Below are 19,051 nucleotides of genomic sequence, written 5' to 3'. Positions count from 1 at the left end.
CCATTTGTCACAAAGGGCAGGGCAAAATTCCTCTTGGGGGAGAACAACTGTGTAGACTCCTGGCAGCTCTCTCAGCTGGGCTCAGTGCCTTTGAGAACTGCAGGGGTTTCCAGTGGTGAGGACAGTAGGTATCCAAGTGTTAATGGTGAGTGCTGGAGTCCTCTTGCTTACCTTTATCCTGCAGGGAGAAGTCTCTCCTGGTACCCAGTTGGTTCTGGCTGAGGGAAGAGTGGTGGAAGCTGGGTGGCTATTTCTGTGTTCACCAGGATTTCTGTTACTCCTTTGATGTACTCTGGTGCTCTCCTTTAGTTATTTTCATTCAAATGTAGTTGTTCATTCATTGTTTTGTCCTTGTGGGAGAGATGAGCTTTAGGGTCTTCTAGTCGCCCTTTTGCTGACATCCCTGAGACTCTTAAATTAGTGTTTTTTACACACCTCTGTCCCCTCTTCCTTATTCCTCTTAGATTTCTCAAAGAAATTCAAAAAAGAAATAGAGTTAATGGAATGTTTTCTAAACTACTAAAAAGGGGATAACTGTAAATGATTGGATAGAGGACTAACTTTGGTTGTCATGTCTATGTAAATATTTGGAGGGTAACACTGATGTTTTTGGAGGCAGACTGGCTTAGATTTAAAATCAATTACCTACCATGGGCAAATTCTATAACTTGTCAATCCCATTATCCATATCTATAAAATAGAAATGACACCTATTTTGCAGTGCTATAAGTATCAAAAATAATCTATTAAAGTACCTAATACAGTGTTTGGTATGTAGTAGGTGGTCAATACATGGTCATTATTCTTCATAATCTTCGTATTACTATACTATTCCCTTCTTTCCTCTTTTTGTCTCTACGTTCGCCATAGTGTCTGTGGCATCATGTTAATTTATGCTGCATTCTCACTGGAATCTCAGTTTGGGACTGTGTGACTACTTTGTTCTTGAGCTCAAGTCTACTTTCATTCCAAAGAATTAAATGAATGCAGTCTATTCTTTTTATAAGAGAAAATGCAAAAGGACAAGGAGACTGTGCCTAGTGTTCTCATTGCTGTGCATATTTTCTAGAAGTACTCATTTTACATGTTTAAGAACATTACCAGTAGAATGATTTGTGTTTTGATTACATCATCTTCTTCCTTTAGGTCATTGCTGTATTCAAGGATGTGTTTGGTTCAACTTCCAACCCATACATGGGAACCAGACTATTTCATATCACTCCCTATGATGTTCAGGTGAGGAGAGTAGGATAATTCTCTATTCTTTTACAATTTTCTGTGGTTTCTTCTGCTCCTTCTACCAGGCACACTTGTGGATTCTCACTGGCATGTCTTTTCAGATGGGCTACTCCGTCCTTTCCCGTGGCAGCTATGTTCCTCACCCGTCCCGCCGACCCCTGTTGCTCCTTCACCAGTCATTCCAGTCTCTGGAGTCGATCATGAAGTGTGTGCAGATGAGCTGGATGGTCATCCTTGTGGGGCCTGCCTCAGTGGGCAAGACCAGCCTTGTCCAGCTTCTGGCACACCTTACTGGCCACACATTAAAGATCATGGCTATGAACAGTGCAATGGATACTACTGAGCTTCTGGGCGGATTTGAGCAGGTAACTGGTCTGCCTTCACTTTTTCCTGCAAAACATAGTAAATCCCATGGCCTGATTAAGGGTCTTCTGTATTGGTGGTGACTACAGGTAAAAGTATTCTCTAACTCAGGTGAATGGCTATGATGAGTTTATGTGCTCTGTAAATTGCAGGTTGATCTTATACGACCTTGGAGGCAGTTGCTAGAGAAGGTGGAGGGTACTGTAAGGGCACTGCTAAGGGACAGCCTTATTATCAGTGCTGATGATGCAGAAGTAGTACTGCGAGCCTGGAGTCATTTCCTTCTGACATATAAGCCCAAGTGTCTTGGAGAAGGTGGTAAAGGTATCACGATGGAGATAGTCAATAAGCTGGAAGCAGTATTATTGATTATGCAGCGACTCAACAATAAAATCAACTCGTTCTCCAAGGCAGGTATGTATATTAGGATTTGTGTATCAGACACTTACCATTGCCTGATATCGTGTCTATCTGTAGGTAAATTATTTGTAAATGTAATGCCATATTTTAAACATCAATGATTATTAATAATTAAAACTTAGAAATATTTGTCTTAGTGAAATGAAGCTGAGATAAAGTGTGCTTTATTTTGTGTGCAATCAGCTATAATCAAATCTTTAAAAAATTAGGCTAGAAGTTTCAAGCTTTCTTTTCATAAACTTTTAGTTTCTTTTTGTTATTGTTGTTGACTGCTTTGATTTGAAATTAAGTGCTATGGGTGATGATTTTTGCCTTGACATTTCAGAGTTTGCCAAACTTGTGGAAGAGTTCCGAAGCTTTGGGGTGAAGCTTATGCAGTTGGCCAGTGGCCGCAGCCATGGCACATTTGAATGGATTGACAGCATGTTGGTTAGGGCCCTGACGTCTGGAGACTGGCTTCTGATGGACAATGTTAACTTCTGCAAGTAAGAACCTGACGCCCAATCACAAGTAGTCCTGATTAAAATTTGATATGTGCTTTGTCAAAGTAGAAACCCAGGTGAAAGCTCTAGTATTTTTAGTCCACTATTTTTCTTAACTAGATACACATCTTGAACGGTATTCTGTAGATAGTGGTAATTTGTCATTAGACAGATGTAGGATTTCAATTCTGTATAATAATTTTGAGTTAGGCCTTTTTATTCAACATCAGAAATCTTTCTTTGGTTTGGGTCCTTGAGTGCAGATTTTTGAAATGTGGTATGTGATACAGGACAGATGTGCATTATTGACAACAATTCAACTCTGTATCGCTTTTGATCCTACAGTAAAGGAAAGGGCTAGTGTGAAACTACTGTATATATACAGTTAGTGTAACAGAAGCTGCTACAGGTTAGATGATGGCTTTCTCTTCCTGGAGCTTTTTTTTTTAATATTTCAAATTGAAGTCCTGCTACCTTAAATGGATTTAATAATGTTGGGAATGGGAGAGGGGAAGGGGGAAAGTGAAAGGGTTATAACGCAGGGAACTTACTATGATTTTCCTTAATTTTATTTTTTATTTATTTTTTTCCAACAAATATTTTGTGTATCTGTTGTGTATAAAGCTTTAGGCCCTGTGCCTTGGGAAGTGAGAAGGGATGGGGGGATCTGCTCTTGAAAGAGATCACAATTCTATATGGGGGAGTGATCCATACCCAAAGGAAGACATGGGTCAAAAGCAGTTGGAGGCCTGTGCAAGGAAAGTAGAGTCGATGCAGTGTGTTAGCCTGTCCACCAACTGAATTCTGTCTGTGTAGCCCCTCAGTGCTGGATCGTTTGAATGCTTTGCTTGAACCTGGAGGTGTCCTCACTGTTAGTGAGAGAGGAATGATAGATGGATCCATTCCCACGATAACACCAAATCCCAATTTCAGGTATGAATGTTTCTTTAAAGTTTCTGCCTAAGAATCTGACAGCCTCAGTAGGAGAGATGGACTTTTAGTAGGGCCTCCTTACATATTATGTTCATACATCAAGTCATGAGAATGTTCACTATTCATTAATTCAACTAACAATTATTTATTGAGGCTCTACTATTTGCTAGGCGCTGGGGACACAGCAATAAACAAGAGAAGCAAAGTTCCTGCCTTGGATTGGTGGTGAAGGGTGGAAGCAGGGAGACCAGTCACAATCTTTTTGCAGTAAAATCTCAGGCAAGAGATAATGATGGCTTAAACTACAGTGCTCAGATGGGTGGGACTTACTGACAGACCTGTGTGTTGGGATAAAGAAGAAGCAAGGGTGATACCTAAGTTTTTGGTTAGAGTATTGGATAAATGTGGGTGCCATTCATTGAGAAAGGGAAGACTGGCAAAGGAGCAGGTTTGATATGGGGAGGGTAAGCAGGGAGTCAGCTGTTCAGTTTCGGACAAAAGTGTGAGATGTCAGATAGCTAGATGGAGATGGAGATGAACATTGAATGTATGAAGCTAGTTGTTTCAGGAGAATACATGGCTCCCTTTTCTGTTCTCTGGAGGTGAGTTAGAATGATAAATTAGCACTGCCTGGCTTGGAGGATATCTGAAAGTAAGATTTTTAAAGTTCTCAGCACTAAAAGTATGCCAATATACAGTACATTGTTCCTTAGAGAAGTAGGGAAACTGATTTGCTGTTTTAGTGTGTGTTAGAAGTAGAAGGTAGAATGCAGGTGATCATAGCAGTGTCTGCTTGGATGAACTTCCTGAAGATGAAACACATATGATTTGGCCTCACTGATTGTTACGGAGCTATGCCATTGGTTACACTGGGACTTAAAATTTTTTTTTTTCTTTGAATTGCTTTTTCACTAGGCTTTTTCTCTCAATGGATCCTGTTCATGGAGAAATATCCCGAGCTATGAGGAATCGTGGACTTGAAATCTACATTTCAGGAGAAGGAGATGAGAGCATCCTAGACAATCTTGATTTGAAAGTTCTGCTGCACAGCCTTGGGTTGGTGGGTGAAAGTGTGTGTGACATCCTCTTGTCTCTACACACAGAGACCCAAAGCACCGTTGTAGGTGAGGTCCTTGACTTTAGGGCCTCTGCGCAGTTTTACTCCTGTAGAAATTAATGTTATTCCATTGGATTGGTCTAGGAGCTCTTACGTTTAGTGTACGTAGAAATAGAAATGACCAGGAAAGCCTCTTAAAAATGTAGAGGGCCAGACACACCAAGAGAGTGGGGTCAGCTGGTCAGGATGGGGCATAGGAATCAGTATTTTAAAGAAGCTTCCCAGGTAATTCAAATGCATGCAGTCAGAGCATTTTGAGTAATATACTGCTTTAGGCACCGAGATTCATGAAGTTTGCCTGTTATAGGAGGTAGAATATGATTGTTCCCTAAAGTCCATTGTGTCCTTGGGTGGGGTGAGTGGAAGGAGGTTTGATGTGAACACATAATTTATCCATTTTCATCGAAGATTTTGAAGAATCTATTGCTCATACATGACTATTTTTTCATTATAGGTTCTCCAACATCTTCTGTGTCAATTCTGATTCAGACAGCCACACTCATTGTCCAGTTCCTGCAGCGAGGGCTGAGTTTAGACAGAGCCTTTTCTGAAGCATGCTGGGAAGTGTATGTCCGCTCGCAGCATTCACCTGCAAACCAGAAGGTACTATGAAGTGCTCCAGACTGCTTTCTCGGTTGTCTACATTATTGAGTAGGTGGAAATTATTTTTATAGATGGCAACTTTAATGACCTGAGAGAGTTGGCCACTGCAGTTTTGCTTTAATAGAGATCTGGTGTCCAGGTACTTTTTTGGAAAATAGCTTAAATGTAAATATTTCTTTCTTGAAATTTATCCTCAGGAAAAATAGAATTTAACTTGTGGTGTTATACATTGTAGACTGTGTATGAGAGATGTGAGATGTCACATGGATCCTAGAGAGCTATTATTATTCTGCTAGTTTTTTGGTTTTTTTTTTTTTTTTTTTTTTTTTGGTAATAGCAGTCGTGTGTTAATGTCTATGTATTATGTGTTTTTATTTCCTACCAGCTTGCACAAGCTTTAGTGGAGAAACATGTTTCTTCTCTGCAAGCACATGAAACCTGGGGAAACTCCATTCTTGCCATGGGACTATGGCCAGATTCTGTGCCCTCAGCTCTCTTTGCTACTGAAGATTCTCACCTTTCTATAGTCCGAAGAGATGGACAGATCTTAGCATATTGCCTCAACAGGATGAGCATGAAAACCAGCAGCTGGGCAAGGTCAGTGGAGACTTCAGCTTGTATGTCTCTGGCTTCTTGGCTGGCTTTTGCTGATAATGGTCAGGGCACAACATATTCAACCAGAACGTTATGTGGCTATTTAATGTCCAGCTGTCATAGTTTTATTGTTCATTGTGATGTTACTCCCTATTATTTATTAGGTGAATGTTTTAATTATCTTCCTTTGTGGAAGACTTATCTTTCCCCCTTTACCTCTGATCCAGTATTTGTAAAATAATTTTCTTGGTTCTTTGAAATGTGAAATAAAAGGTTATTCTAGCACTAACCTAGCCCATTCCAATGAATTTTAGGAGTCAGCCTCTTAACTTGCAAGATTTAGAGAAAATTATGCTGTCCTCCAACCCTGAGAACCTGAAATTCAGTGCAGTTGAAATGGATACTTACTGGATTGATGAACCAGATGTTTTGGCCATGGCTGTTAAATTGCTTATAGAAAGAGCAACCAATCAGGACTGGATGTTGAGAGTTAAGTGGCTTTATCATTTAGCAAAGAACATACCTCAGGGACTTGGTGAGTAGAAAAGCTTAATCTAGCTAATTTTAATGAGGGGTTTATATACACTTATTCTATTTAAGTGCCTCAGCAGCTGTGTTATTCTGTGACTACAGTGTTAAAATTACAACTGTGAGATCTCTTAGCAAGAAATTTGTGACCTAGCATTACTGTTTTTGTAGCTGTTAAAAAGTGAAGAGCAGGTCTGCCCTGGGATGATTCATAAGATAAATTTTGTTACCATGCAATCTGTAGCATTTCAGGATCTGTCCACCTTTCTGTCAAATTCAAAAGGAAAATGTACTATATATTATGACACTTTTTAGTTTTGAGCATCTGCTTTTTTGCTGTATTGCTGCTGTACAACCATTCTGTCTGGCGAAAGTGTTAAACTTTTGATAAATCCATTTCCCCTAAAAGTGCATAAGATTCTACATCTTATCTTAATTCCAGTCCTCCAAGTTGTCACACGTACTTTCTTTGTACTTTTTTGATTCTAAGGGGAAAAACAACAGTAACAACATTGCCTGGATTATAGAGTATAGGGACACTGGAATTTGTTGGTAGAAATTTTTGGGCTGGCCCGGTGGCGCACTGCTACAGTGCGCCGCTTGGGAAGTGCGGTGGCGCTCCCGCCGAGGGTTCGGATCCCACATACAGACTGCCGCTCACTGGCTGAGCGAGGGGCGGGAGCAACACCGAGGGTTGCGATCCCATGGCCGGTCCTGGTCCCGTGCGGGCGCGACACTGAGGGTTGCGATCCGTTGCCGGTCACGAAAAAAGACAAAAAGGAAAAAAAAAAAGAAATTTTTACTAATGTAATTGAGTCTACATGAGACCTTCTACTCCATGAGAACGTATAGATAAACCAGTGAAGGCCTATATTATTCTTGACACATGTGGTGATCTCTCTACTACAGAGGATTTATATAAATATTTTTATCTGCACTAGAATTTAGTCTCTTGGTTGTACTAGCCACCTTTCAAGTGCTCATATGTGAGTGGTGGTTACTCTGTCTGACAGTGCACCTACAGAACATTTTCATTATTTGCAGAACATTCAGTTGAACAGCACAGCTGTAGAATCTAACATTTGCTGCTTCTTCCACAGAGTCAGTACAGAATCATTTGGAAGCCAGTGCTGCATCTCTTAGGAATTTTTACTCAAATTCTCTCTCAGCTGGTGTCAGTAATGTCTTCAAAATATTACAACCAAATATAACAGGTATGCACCTACTTTTGATTTCTAGCTCTCAGCACTGTTTCAGAAACTTGTCCATTGAATTTATGGGAAAAAGACCTGTCAGAGCTCCCACTGTAACTATTTTTTGGAAGGCTCAGGCGATGCAAATTCAAATTCTGCTTCTTGGTTTGAAACTATCCATTTATCCTCTAGCTTCTGAAGGAGGCCGGTGATGCACAATGTGGTAGAAATAACCTAGGAGTTGGAAGACTGGGCTCTGGCCCCAACACCGCCACAGACTGGCTTCTCTTTTTTTTAATTCATCATTCACTGTCTCTTCCTGTGTTTGAAGACTGGGGGAAATTAAGCTTTTATTTCTCTGAGGTCCCTTCTACTTATAACATTCTGTTGTTTACCCATAGTGTTAATTGGAAGAGTGTTAAATGATGAGATATTTGACTTGAAGGGAAAGCAACAGAGGATCAGTTACTTTAGAAAGTATAAAACCTTAATGATAAATGTTATAAAGTTTTAATGCAAAGTTATAAAACCATAATAATAAAATAAATAGACACCTGAGCTGTCTAATCAGATAAAGTATTCAAGATTTCTTTTTTTAATAAGGAGTGAGAGAACAGACTTGTTTACTGGGACACAATAACATAAATTATTATGGTTGAACATAAGTATTAATGAGGAAAATAAGAGCATTTTCACAAAGCCAGATTTTTATTTTCCTACCTCTAACTTCATTTGATGTTGACCAAAATATACCATTAGTCATTTGGTTTGGAAAAAAAGTATGCCGTGATACTTTTGTACTAAACCAATTATCTGTGTACAGTAAAAGTAACATGGTGAAGGTTTGGGAAGGAATTGAAAAATAGAGAAAATTACTGAAGTAGTCAGGTATGGCTGAACTGAATCATGGCTTTCCAATTATGAAAAGATGGTAGTATTTAGGAACATGATTATAGAATAGAGTAGCATGTTCCTTTTTCAGCAGACACTGCTTGTCCTCTCTTGGAACATATTCATTTTAACTTAATTTTCTTTTTCACTTCTGTAGCTGTGTGTCAGTCTTACTGGGCTTTGGAATATGGTTTCCCTCCTTAGTGTACCTTGCTCTTCATAATATGTCCTTGGTAGTCTACTGCAGGATAAAAGCTTTTAAAACTTACAGTGCTCCACTGAACCATCCTGTCAGCCACCTTCAAATTAAATTTTTTGTTTCTTGCCTCCTTCCCTTGAGTTTGCACCACCTCTGGAGAGGGCCAGATCTGCACCAAGTTGGAGCCAAAGGACGGTGAGGCAACAGCAGCAGCAACCACACTCTAAGATTGTAGAGAAATTGTTTATAAGTGAAATAATATTGGGTTGTTTTTCTTACTGAAAGCAAATAATAACATGTAGTCATTCATTTTCTGCCATGTAAATTACTTTTTTTGTGGCTAATGGTGACAGATGGAGTAACTAAGCTCATGCATTCTTTTCAGACCAGTAGTGGGATCTGAGGAAGTGACTTCTAGCAGGGACCGTTTATGTTCTAGCAGGGATTACCTTTACATCCTACAGTGGGATGAATTTTCAGAACTTGTAGATATTTTGCATTTGGAAAAAAATAGCGTAAAAGCCATTAAACCCTGTTTTTCTAGGGTTTAATGTGTGATCAAAGTAAAGCAATGAAAATTTCAGCTGAAACTTGCCAGGAGAAAGGTTTAACTTCAAAGTTCTATTTTTTTTTGTTTGTTTTGTTTTAAAACTAGATGAACTTGTGATCCCTCTAGACCCCCGATGGAATATTCAGGCTTTGGACATCATTAGAAATTCGGTGGACTTTGACCCTCAAACAGACCAGCCTGAGCAGCTCTTTGCCCTTTTAGAATCAGTTGCAAACAAGTAGGTGAAGCCTGCTGATCTGGGCACTTTTCCTCACCGCCCTCACAGATTTTACCTTTCCTAAGACTCTGTCAAATGTAGATTATGTGTATTTAGTTTTGTGAAGCCTGGAAGTGGTGGGGTGTTAGTCATGATTGCCTTCAATCTTAGCATTACTAGTGGGATTTATTATTTTAAAGTTAACTCTTCATCATAGGGTAGTCGTGTTTCTACTGTTTTCTGTTTGTGATTCCCAGCAGCTACTCCATGTTTACCTACTCATTCTCTCATATGTCCTTTTCCTTAGCCTCCTGTCTGTCCACATCATTTCCCATTTTCAGATGTTGGGGACATATAGCACTGGCATACTTAGGTACACACTCACATATAAATTTACACAATTGCCATATGAGCTGATCTTTCCCCATTCTTTGCTATCATGGCCAGTAGAATTTTTTAAATGGAGAGTTGGCCGGTTAGCTCCGTTGGTTAGAGTGTGGTGCTGATGACACCAAGTTCCAGGGTTCAATCCCCACACCGGCCTACAAAAGAAAGAAAACATTTCATTCAGAATTTTTTAATTGGCCACTTGTGCAACAAATTTTTAAAAAATGATTTTATAATTGAATTATAATGTCCATTACAGAAAAGTACACTAATAATGTGTACGTGATTTTGATGAGTTTTCACAAAGTGAACTCATGAATGTGGTGTGTACTAGCACCTCAGAGGCTACCTTGTGTGTGCCGTCCTCTTCCCACCCATAGCTTCTTAGAACACAGATAAATTTAAGGTTCTATTAATTCTTTGGCCAGTTTGAAGAGTTCACAGTGCACGTTGTCAGATCATGGCAGGGTAATGGAGCAAGACCCAGCTTTCTCCACCCATCTGTCCACTTCCCCTCACCTAGTAGTCACCACTTTCACCTCCATCTCTCTAGTCCAGAATTTGCAAGGAGGAGAGGAATGGCAGAGTGAAGGAGATTGATGTTCCAAATGTTCCCAGGATTCAGCACATAGAGGATAAGATTAAAAAGTATTATTAACCAGTAACAATTTGTTAAATTTTTAAATTTCTTTCCAGGACAATCATATATCTTGACCGGGAAAAACGTATTTTTACTGAAGCAAATTTGGTTTCTGTTGGTGGCAAAATGTCAAGAAATAGTGTTTTGAGAACATCCTTTGAATTCCATAAAGGTAAGAACATTTACCTTCTATATTCTTCAGTTAAGCATCTGATTGCATAATGTTGTTGAAGCTGAAATTCATATTCAGCAGCGGCTGCTGTTTTACTGATTCTTTTTGATCTGCTGGCCTAATTTTAAACGTTTCCTTGTTCCAAAGTAATGACTATATTTACTGAGCACTTAATCTGTAGCTAAGTGCTTTTTACATGTTCTTGGTTTCCTTCTTTTTTTGCAGTGATCCTTCTGATGAGGTAGGTCCCCATGTTATGAAACAGGAAAGGGAGACACGGAGATGCTCAAGGTCACATCTCTAGCAAGTAGCAGAGCTAGAACTTGAAAACTAGATCTTTTGGCTTAAAAAGTACACATGTATAAGCATCTGGTAATAGGAAGGGAGCATTTCTTCCTCTTTCCTTTATTTTTTTAAATTGAAAATATAACTGTGTTGGAAAAAATTAAAACTATAAAGAAGTGTAAAAATTGAAAAAATTCCTTGCAGCAGCTACTGTTAGTAGTAGTTTCATTTATGTCTTTTCATATCTATTTGTGTTAACTATCCATCAAAACATAGATACTTAGTTTCCATTTTGTATGTAAATACTGGTATAAATTATGCATTTAGCTTTGATTTTCATTTTTCAGTAGGACATTATTCATATCTATAGGTATACATGGCTCATTCACTAAATTTAAAAGTAGGCACAGAACTTGCTTTTGATTTTGACCTTTCAAAATTGACCTTTATCCTGGGGATAACATTAAATTCTAGATTACAGTTTCTTTTGAAAATGTCCAGAGATTAACTTAACTCTGATGGAATGTTCTTGTTTTATTTGTCAACTCTTAAGATCCAGAGAGCTATCATAGCCTGCCTCATGAAATTGTGGTCAATCTTGCTGCATTTTTTGAACTTTGTGATGCACTAATCCTGCTCTGGGTACAGTCCTCCCAGGGGACAGTGTCTGATGCCAATGTCAGTGAGGTGAGGAAATGCACCTGTTTTTATTTTAAACAAGATTTGTCTGAGCACAAAGATTGTTAGTGGTAAGATTAACTTTAATGTTATTATATGTTGAATGTTATTTGAGAAATTTAACTGTTCTTAATAGTTTTAAATACATTTGGCTCTCCATGTCTGTGGGTTCCACGGCTGCAAATTCAACCAGTGGTGGATGGAAAATATTCAAGAAAAAAAATTAAACAACAACAATAAAATATAGTAAAACAACTATTTACATAGCACTTACATTGAAGTAGGTATAATAAGTAATCTAGAGATGATTAAAGGTATACAGGAGGATGTGCATAGGTTATATGCAAATACTATGCTGTTTTGTGTAAGAGTTTTGAGCTTCCACAGTTTTTGGTGTCCTAGGGGTTGCTGGAACCAATCCTCTGGGACATCCATATACATACACATATTTTAGGGTTTTGGAGGTGTAATTGACATATTATAAACTGCGCATATTTAAAGTATATAATTTGGTGTTTTGACATGTATACACCTGTGAAACCATTCCCACAATGAAGATAGTGAACATATTCATCATTTCCATAAGTTTCCTTATTCCCTTTTTGTATTTTCTTCCTTTCTTCTGTCCCTACCCCTGATCAAGTAGCCTTTAATCTGATTTCTGTTACTGTAGATCAGTGGAATTTTGTATAAGTGGAATGATACAGTATATATTCTTTTTTGTCTGGCCTCTTTTACTCAGCATAGTTATTTTGAGGTGCATCCATGTGGTTTTGTATATCAATAGTTCATTCCTTTTTATTGCTAAATAATATTTCATTGTATGAATGCACTACAATTTTTTTTTTAATCAATTCACCTGTTGATGGATATTTGGATTTTAACAGTTATATATATATATATATATATTTTGTCTTTTTGTCTTTTTTCGTGACCGGCAACGGATCACAACCCTCAGTGTCGTGCCCGCACCGGACCGGGACCGGCAACGGGACCGCAACCCCCGGTGTTGCCCCCGCTCCTCGCTCAGCCAGTGAGCCGCCGGTCTGCACATGGGACCCGAACCCTCGGCGGGAGCGCCGCCGCGCTTCCCAAGCGGCACACTGTAGCAGTGCGCCACCGGGCCGGCCCTTAACAGTTATGTTTTAATTCACTTAAATCCTTAGACATCACTGTCACATATGGGTTAAATGGAGTTTTGAATCCAGACTATTCTAGTAAGACTGTTAAAATACAGTAGCAGGTCTTAAACTTTTTGGTCTCAGGAGCCCCTATATAATCTTAAAAGTTATCAAAGACCCTAAAGAGCTTTTTAAAAAACATCTATCTAATGGGGCTGGCCCGTTGGCGCACTGCTACAGTGCGCCGCTTGGGAAGTGCAGCAGCGCTCCCGCCGAGGGTTCAGATCCCACATACAGATCGGCCGCTTACTGGCTGAGCGAGGAGCGGGGGCAACACCGAGGGTTGCGATCCCGTGGCCGGTCCCGGTCCGGTACGGGCGCGACACTGAGGGTTGCGATCCGTTGCCGGTCACGAAAAAAGACAAAAAGACAAAAAAAAAAAAAATCTATCAATATTTCCCATATTAGGAACTAATTAATTAAGAAATATAAAAAATACTTATGTTTGTTTAAAAATACATTAGCAAACCCATTTCATGTTAATATGAATAGTATTTTTAATTAAAAATAGCTATTTTCCAAAATAAAAATTAATGAAAATAGTGGAACTGGTTTACATTATTTGCAAGTCTCTTTAATGTCTGGCTTAAGAATGCAGCTGGATTTTCACATCTGCTTCTGCATTCAGTCTCTTGTAGTATTTTGGTTGGGTTGGAGTTCGTGAAGAAAAACTGGCCTCCTCCTCCTCCTCCTGCTTAACTAGCAGTTGGAAAAGGAAGGAATATCTTAATAGCTATTTTATATAATTGTGAATATTCTTCTTTGACAGCACACCACAAACTTGACAAGTAGCTTTGTAAAGTTACTTGCAATCTGTAATCTAAAAAAATTACACTGAACTTATCATGCATTAAAACCAATGGTCTAGGGCCGGCCCAGTGGCGCACTGGATAGTGCACCGCTTGGGAAGCGCGGCGGCGCTCCCGCCCGAGGGTTCGGATCCCACATACAGACCGGTTCCTGCTCACTGGCTGAGCGAGGCGCGGGAGCGACGCCGAGGGTTGCAATCCCGTTGCCGGTCCCCGGTCTGGTACGGGGGCAACACTGAGGGTTGCGATCCGTTGCCGGACACGGAAAAAGACAAAAGACAAAAAAAAAAAAAAACAAAACAAAAAAAAACCAATGGTCTAGTTAGCACTTTGGGTGGACTTTTACCCTCTCGTGAGTTTGTAGTGAATGCACTGGTAATTTGGAAAATACTGTTTACCAACTTGGCAAATTTCATCCTTCAATATAAATAAAAAGTCGTGCTTGTGAAAAATCACTACAAATCTCATCAGAAAAAAAAATTTGAAATACTGGGGAGTTGTTAAGCTCTTGGTTTTTTAAAATTCTAGATTTTGCTTAAATGCTCAAATTTTATCATCAGCAACAGATACTCTTAATTGTTTTTCTTGAAGTGACAGGTTCACGTTATTCATTTCTGATAGTGTTTGCCAAATACCCAGTTTGTCTGTTAGTCCTTTTTTTGTACCATTAATGTAAATGCCAAGGGAGTGAAAAATGCAAATAACAAGACATTATTATGAAAATAGCTTTGACCTCATGGAATTCCTGAAGGTAACCACTAATCTAGAGACTACTGTAAACATATATTATTCAAAGAACAGTGTTGGAGACTCACGTTACCTGATATGCATTATAAAGCTACATTAATCAAAACTTTATGGTATTGTCTAAAGATAGGGCCGGCCGGTGGCGCACTGGAGAGTGCGCTGCTTGGGAGTGTGGCGGCGCTCCCGCCGAGGGTTCGGATCCCATGTGGAGACCGGTTCCCACTCACTGGCTGAGCGCGGTGCGGGCACAACACCGAGGGTTGCGATCCCGTTGCCGGTCCCTGGTACGGGTGCGACACCGAGGGTTGCGATCCCGTTACCGGTCAGTAAAAAAGACAAAAAGGAAAAAAAAAATAAAGATAGACATATAGACTAATGAAACAAAAAAAGAGAATTCACAAATAGAGCCTCCATACATATGGTCAGTTGGTTTTTGTTTGGGCCAGCCCAGTGGTGCACTGGAGAGTGCACCGCTTGGGAGCGCGGCGGCACTCCCACCGAGGGTTCGGATCCCATGTGGAGACCGGTTCCCACTCACTGGCTGAGCGCGGTGCGGGCACAACACCGAGGGTTGCGATCCCGTTGCCGGTCCCTGGTACGGGTGCGACACCGAGGGTTGCGATCCCGTTACCGGTCAGTAAAAAAGACAAAAAGGAAAAAAAAAATAAAGATAGACATATAGACTAATGAAACAAAAAAAGAGAATTCACAAATAGAGCCTCCATACATATGGTCAGTTGGTTTTTGTTTGTTCTGTTTTGGGGTTTTTTGGCCAAATATGCAAAGGTAATTTAATGGACAAAAATAGTCTGTTCAACAAATGGTGATGGAATAACTCGATGTTCATATAAAGTAAAAATGAGCCTTTACCTCTACCTCACATTATGTACAAGATACCACAGAATAGACAAGACCTCAATATAAAAGCTGAAACTATGAACCATTTAAAAGAAAACATAGGAGAAAGTCTTTACAGTCTAAGGATAGGCAAAGATTTTTTTAGGCTTCTTCATAAAAGAAAAAAATTGATAAATTAGATTTCATCAAAATTAAAAACTTCTGTTCTTCTTTACAATTACCTTTAAGAAAATGAAAACACAGGGCTGGCCTGCTTGCTCAATTGGTTAGAGCATAGTGTTGATAACACCAATGTCGAGGGTTTGGATCCCTGAACCAGCCAGCTGCCTGTAAAAAAAAAGAGAAAGAAAGTGAAAACACTGGGAGAAACTTTATAAAGCACACACAAATTATACAAATTAGCTAATAATAAAAAAACAACCCAAGTTTCAAGATGAGCAAGAGATTTGAATAGATGCACCCAGAAATTATATGAATGCCCAGTAAGAACTTGAAAACTTGCAGCATCGTAAGTTATAAGTTATATTGATTATTCATTAACAGTTGAAGTCCGTGTGTGTGTTTTACCAGGAGATGTTTTGAGCAGTCTTCATTTACTTTGTTTTTAGATCTTAGGTTCTGTGCGGTGGCGGGACCGGTTTTGGACTGTGGCTGATACAGTAAAAGTAGATGCCCCTGGTCTGGCCCTCCTTGCACTCCATTGGCACTGGGTTTTAAAACGTTTGGTCCATCGGATCCCCCAACTCCTGATGAATCATGAAGACAAGTAAGACTCATGCTTAGAGGAATAATGTCAATATCCACAGTATAGATGATGTTAAAGATAAGAGGGTTTGGAATTGAAGCTTTTTCTGCTTTATTTTGGTTCATTTCTTTGACATTGGTGAGTGTAAATAAAATATAAAATGTAAATGACTTACTATCCAGCATTTCCCCTTTTCTTTATTTCCCTTCTGCCCCTTTTCTCCTTTAAAGATATTACAAAGAGGTTCAGACCATCTCAGAACATATTCATAATTGTCTGGGGAGCCAAACTGGTGGCTTCATTGGCATAAAGAAGTTGCAGAAGTTCCTGGGACGACCATTTCCTTTTAAGGTACACCTGGAAACATGTAGTAGATAAAAAGATTTGACGACTTCTTCTGAAGTTCTGAAACTTGGAAACTGACATTCAATTAGAATCTTTAATCTTTGTCTGTAAATATTAAAGATTAAATCTTAATCTTTGTCTGAAAAGCTTAACTCTTAAATATGTTATGAATATTGTTAACTGATTTGTTGATTGTTATCATTTTACTTACTCCTGAGCCTTAGCTGGGTGGTGTTTTAAATTTGTTAACTGTAAAATCTCCCGAGAGCAACAGGAGTAAACAAACCTATGTTTTCTAGAAGCATTAAGAAAATATCTTAAATTTCTTCTCAGACATGTATAGGCTGCTGAAAAGAATCACATTTCTGCTCTATAGTAGATTGATAGTAGGATCTCTTGGGTTTTATTGTTTCAGGACAAGCTGGTGGTGGAGTGTTTTTTGCAATTGAAAGTGCTTAACGAAGCCCTTGGCATCAGGGAGCGGGTGCCTGCTATTGGGGAAAGTGGGTGGCAGGAAGACATTAATCGTCTTAAAGTGGTTGCTTCTGAGTGGACATTAAAGAAAAATCTCCTGCAGGCCCGGGGATTGATCCTCAGAGCTAATATTCTGGAAGATGTCAACCTAGGTAATATATTGTGGTGGTTGGATGGGTGACAAATGCACTGAGAGCATCTTCTTTCCTCCTGTCAATAAGTTTTCCCTCCGATTTTTTCTTTTTTGGTATAGTATAATTACCATTAAATAAGTGGCAGGCATTGGGCTAAACTTTACATACATTGTTTAATTCCATCATTAGAATTGTGCGGGTATTAATAACTCAAAGCTTGGGTGAAGCAATTTAACTCTGGGCACACAGTTGGCCATTGGGAATCTAGAGCTTGTACTCTTTTTTTTTTTAAGTTTATTTATTTATTTGTTTGTTCGTTTTTTGTTTGTTTATTTATTATTATCTTTACTTTCTATGATGTTGTGGATCAGTTGGGGGAAAGGAGGAGAGGGGAAAGGGGAAGGAAATAGGGTGAGAGAAAGAGGAAGGAGTAGTAGGGGTGGGGTTGAGGCCTGAGGTACCCACCTCATTCCTGTGTGGGAGACCAGGGGGCTTGCAGAGGAGGCTTGGTCATTCCTGGGCTGGGTGCAGATGTCAGAGGGGTGTGTCTGAAGCCATTGCTTCACCACCACTCCAGCACAGGAGCCCAGGGCACTTCCTGAGGCAGCTGGGTAGTCATCACTGGGGTAGTTGTGGGTGTCGGGCGGGCGTGATCCTGTATGCTTGATCACTATGCTCTGATAGAACTCTTCCCCCCTACCCCCCCAGGTGACTTGAAGAATCTTGTAAACACTCAGTGTTTAGAACTAAAAGCAAAAGGACTTTCACTCGCTTTTCTGGAGAAAAAGCATGGTGAAGCTTCTTCTGTGGCCCAGCCAGAGTTTACCTCCTTAATCCAACTCACCAGGAGTGTTCAGTTGTGGCCTGCAATGGAATACCTGGCTATGCTTTGGCAGTACAAAGTGATAGCTGATTTTATGACACAGGCTTGTCTGAGAAGGTAAACCAATCTTTCAGTTCTTTTCTTTGAGGGAAATTATTTTCTTGTTAGATTATTCTCTGTATCCTATATGTGTAAACAAAACACAGATTTGTCTGGAGTGAGAATGGTGAAGCAGGGAGTGTTAACTGCCACTTTGGAAAGCCAAAACGTCTTGAAGATTCTTTGCCTGTTTTGACTCCACCCCTAAAAGTCACTATGTATTTTTCCAGTAGAGTTGCTCATTTTTAAATAAATGTTACTATGTTACTGTGTGTTCCATTTTCTCTTACATAGCAATTTTCAAGCAGTTCATTGATAGTCCACACTACACCATCTCCCTGTTTATTTTTGGAACAGATCCATCAAGAATCAACAACCCCAGATAGATGAGGATATATGTCATCACATCACATTTTGTCTTAAACACACCCCTGTTGATCCTCAAGAGCTTCTAGACCTTTGGTTCTTGCTGCATCATCAGAAGGTAAAAACCAAAACTAAAAAAGGAAATAAGCTGCTTTACACTATGAGTTGACTAGATTTTCTGGGGCAGACTGGAAGTGGAATATTTTGTGTATTTTATTTCAAAGTTTTATGTTGTAAACCCCAGTATTATTTGAATTACCTTTTAAAGGAAAGAATTTTGAGTGTTCTTTTGCAGTAATTATTGTAGGGATATTTCATGACTCTTATCACAGAAATATTCATTTGGTTTCCAGTTGAAGGTGAAAATACAGGTTGAGCATCCCTAATCTGAAAATCTAAAATCTGAAATGCTCCATAATTCAAAACTTTTTGAACACCAACATGATGCTCAAAGGAAATGCTCACTGGAGCATTTTGGATTTTCAGATTAGGGTTGCTCAACTGGTATACTGCATTTATTCCAAAATCTTAGAAAGCCCCAAATCTGAAACAATTCTTGTTCCAAGTATATGCTTTTTTAAAATGTCCTGTTTCTTCAAAAATATATTGTGAGTGTTTTTACTCTTCATTTAGAATAACAATTGAATGTGAACACTGATAAACTTTGATTAATACAGTTTCATTAGTACAACCTTAAAATTTTAAAATAATAATGTTTTATTTATCTCTTTTGCTGATGTTATAATTGTGTGAATTGTTTTACTTGTACTTTCTCATATAATTTATAAAAGCAGATCTATCTTAGTTTTATAAAATTATAAACAGGTTATGTGTCTTGACCAAGATGACCAGGGTGGCAGAGAATCAGGAAAATCAGGATTAATACCTTTAGACCCATGTTAGTTTTAGATGGGTCTTATAAGACAGAGACCTAATAATCTGATTTATGGAATCTTTCTCAAATATTCCTTTATCTCTA

At 39.1% G+C, this 19,051-nt stretch overlaps 1 protein-coding gene across 1 annotated transcript in view; it reads left to right on the top strand.

The window, feature by feature from the left end:
• MDN1 (MDN1, midasin homolog (yeast)) overlaps positions 1–19,051 on the top strand; it is a 157,329-nt gene that overhangs the window by 87,291 nt on the left and 50,987 nt on the right. The window contains exons 41-58 of the mRNA XM_008567220.1: positions 1,147–1,236; positions 1,341–1,604; positions 1,755–2,016; positions 2,348–2,507; positions 3,321–3,437; positions 4,353–4,561; positions 5,009–5,157; positions 5,543–5,754; positions 6,066–6,286; positions 7,380–7,493; positions 9,218–9,350; positions 10,413–10,528; positions 11,367–11,500; positions 15,695–15,852; positions 16,062–16,182; positions 16,592–16,802; positions 17,493–17,724; positions 18,064–18,190. Of these exons, the coding sequence (XP_008565442.1) occupies positions 1,147–1,236; positions 1,341–1,604; positions 1,755–2,016; positions 2,348–2,507; positions 3,321–3,437; positions 4,353–4,561; positions 5,009–5,157; positions 5,543–5,754; positions 6,066–6,286; positions 7,380–7,493; positions 9,218–9,350; positions 10,413–10,528; positions 11,367–11,500; positions 15,695–15,852; positions 16,062–16,182; positions 16,592–16,802; positions 17,493–17,724; positions 18,064–18,190 (3,030 nt within the window). The remainder of the gene's footprint in view (positions 1–1,146; positions 1,237–1,340; positions 1,605–1,754; positions 2,017–2,347; positions 2,508–3,320; positions 3,438–4,352; positions 4,562–5,008; positions 5,158–5,542; positions 5,755–6,065; positions 6,287–7,379; positions 7,494–9,217; positions 9,351–10,412; positions 10,529–11,366; positions 11,501–15,694; positions 15,853–16,061; positions 16,183–16,591; positions 16,803–17,492; positions 17,725–18,063; positions 18,191–19,051) is intronic.

This window comes from Galeopterus variegatus, unplaced genomic scaffold (assembly GCF_000696425.1).
Source record: "Galeopterus variegatus unplaced genomic scaffold, G_variegatus-3.0.2 Scaffold305, whole genome shotgun sequence".
Lineage (NCBI taxonomy): Eukaryota > Metazoa > Chordata > Mammalia > Dermoptera > Cynocephalidae > Galeopterus > Galeopterus variegatus.
This window is presented reverse-complemented; position numbering and strand designations above follow the sequence as displayed.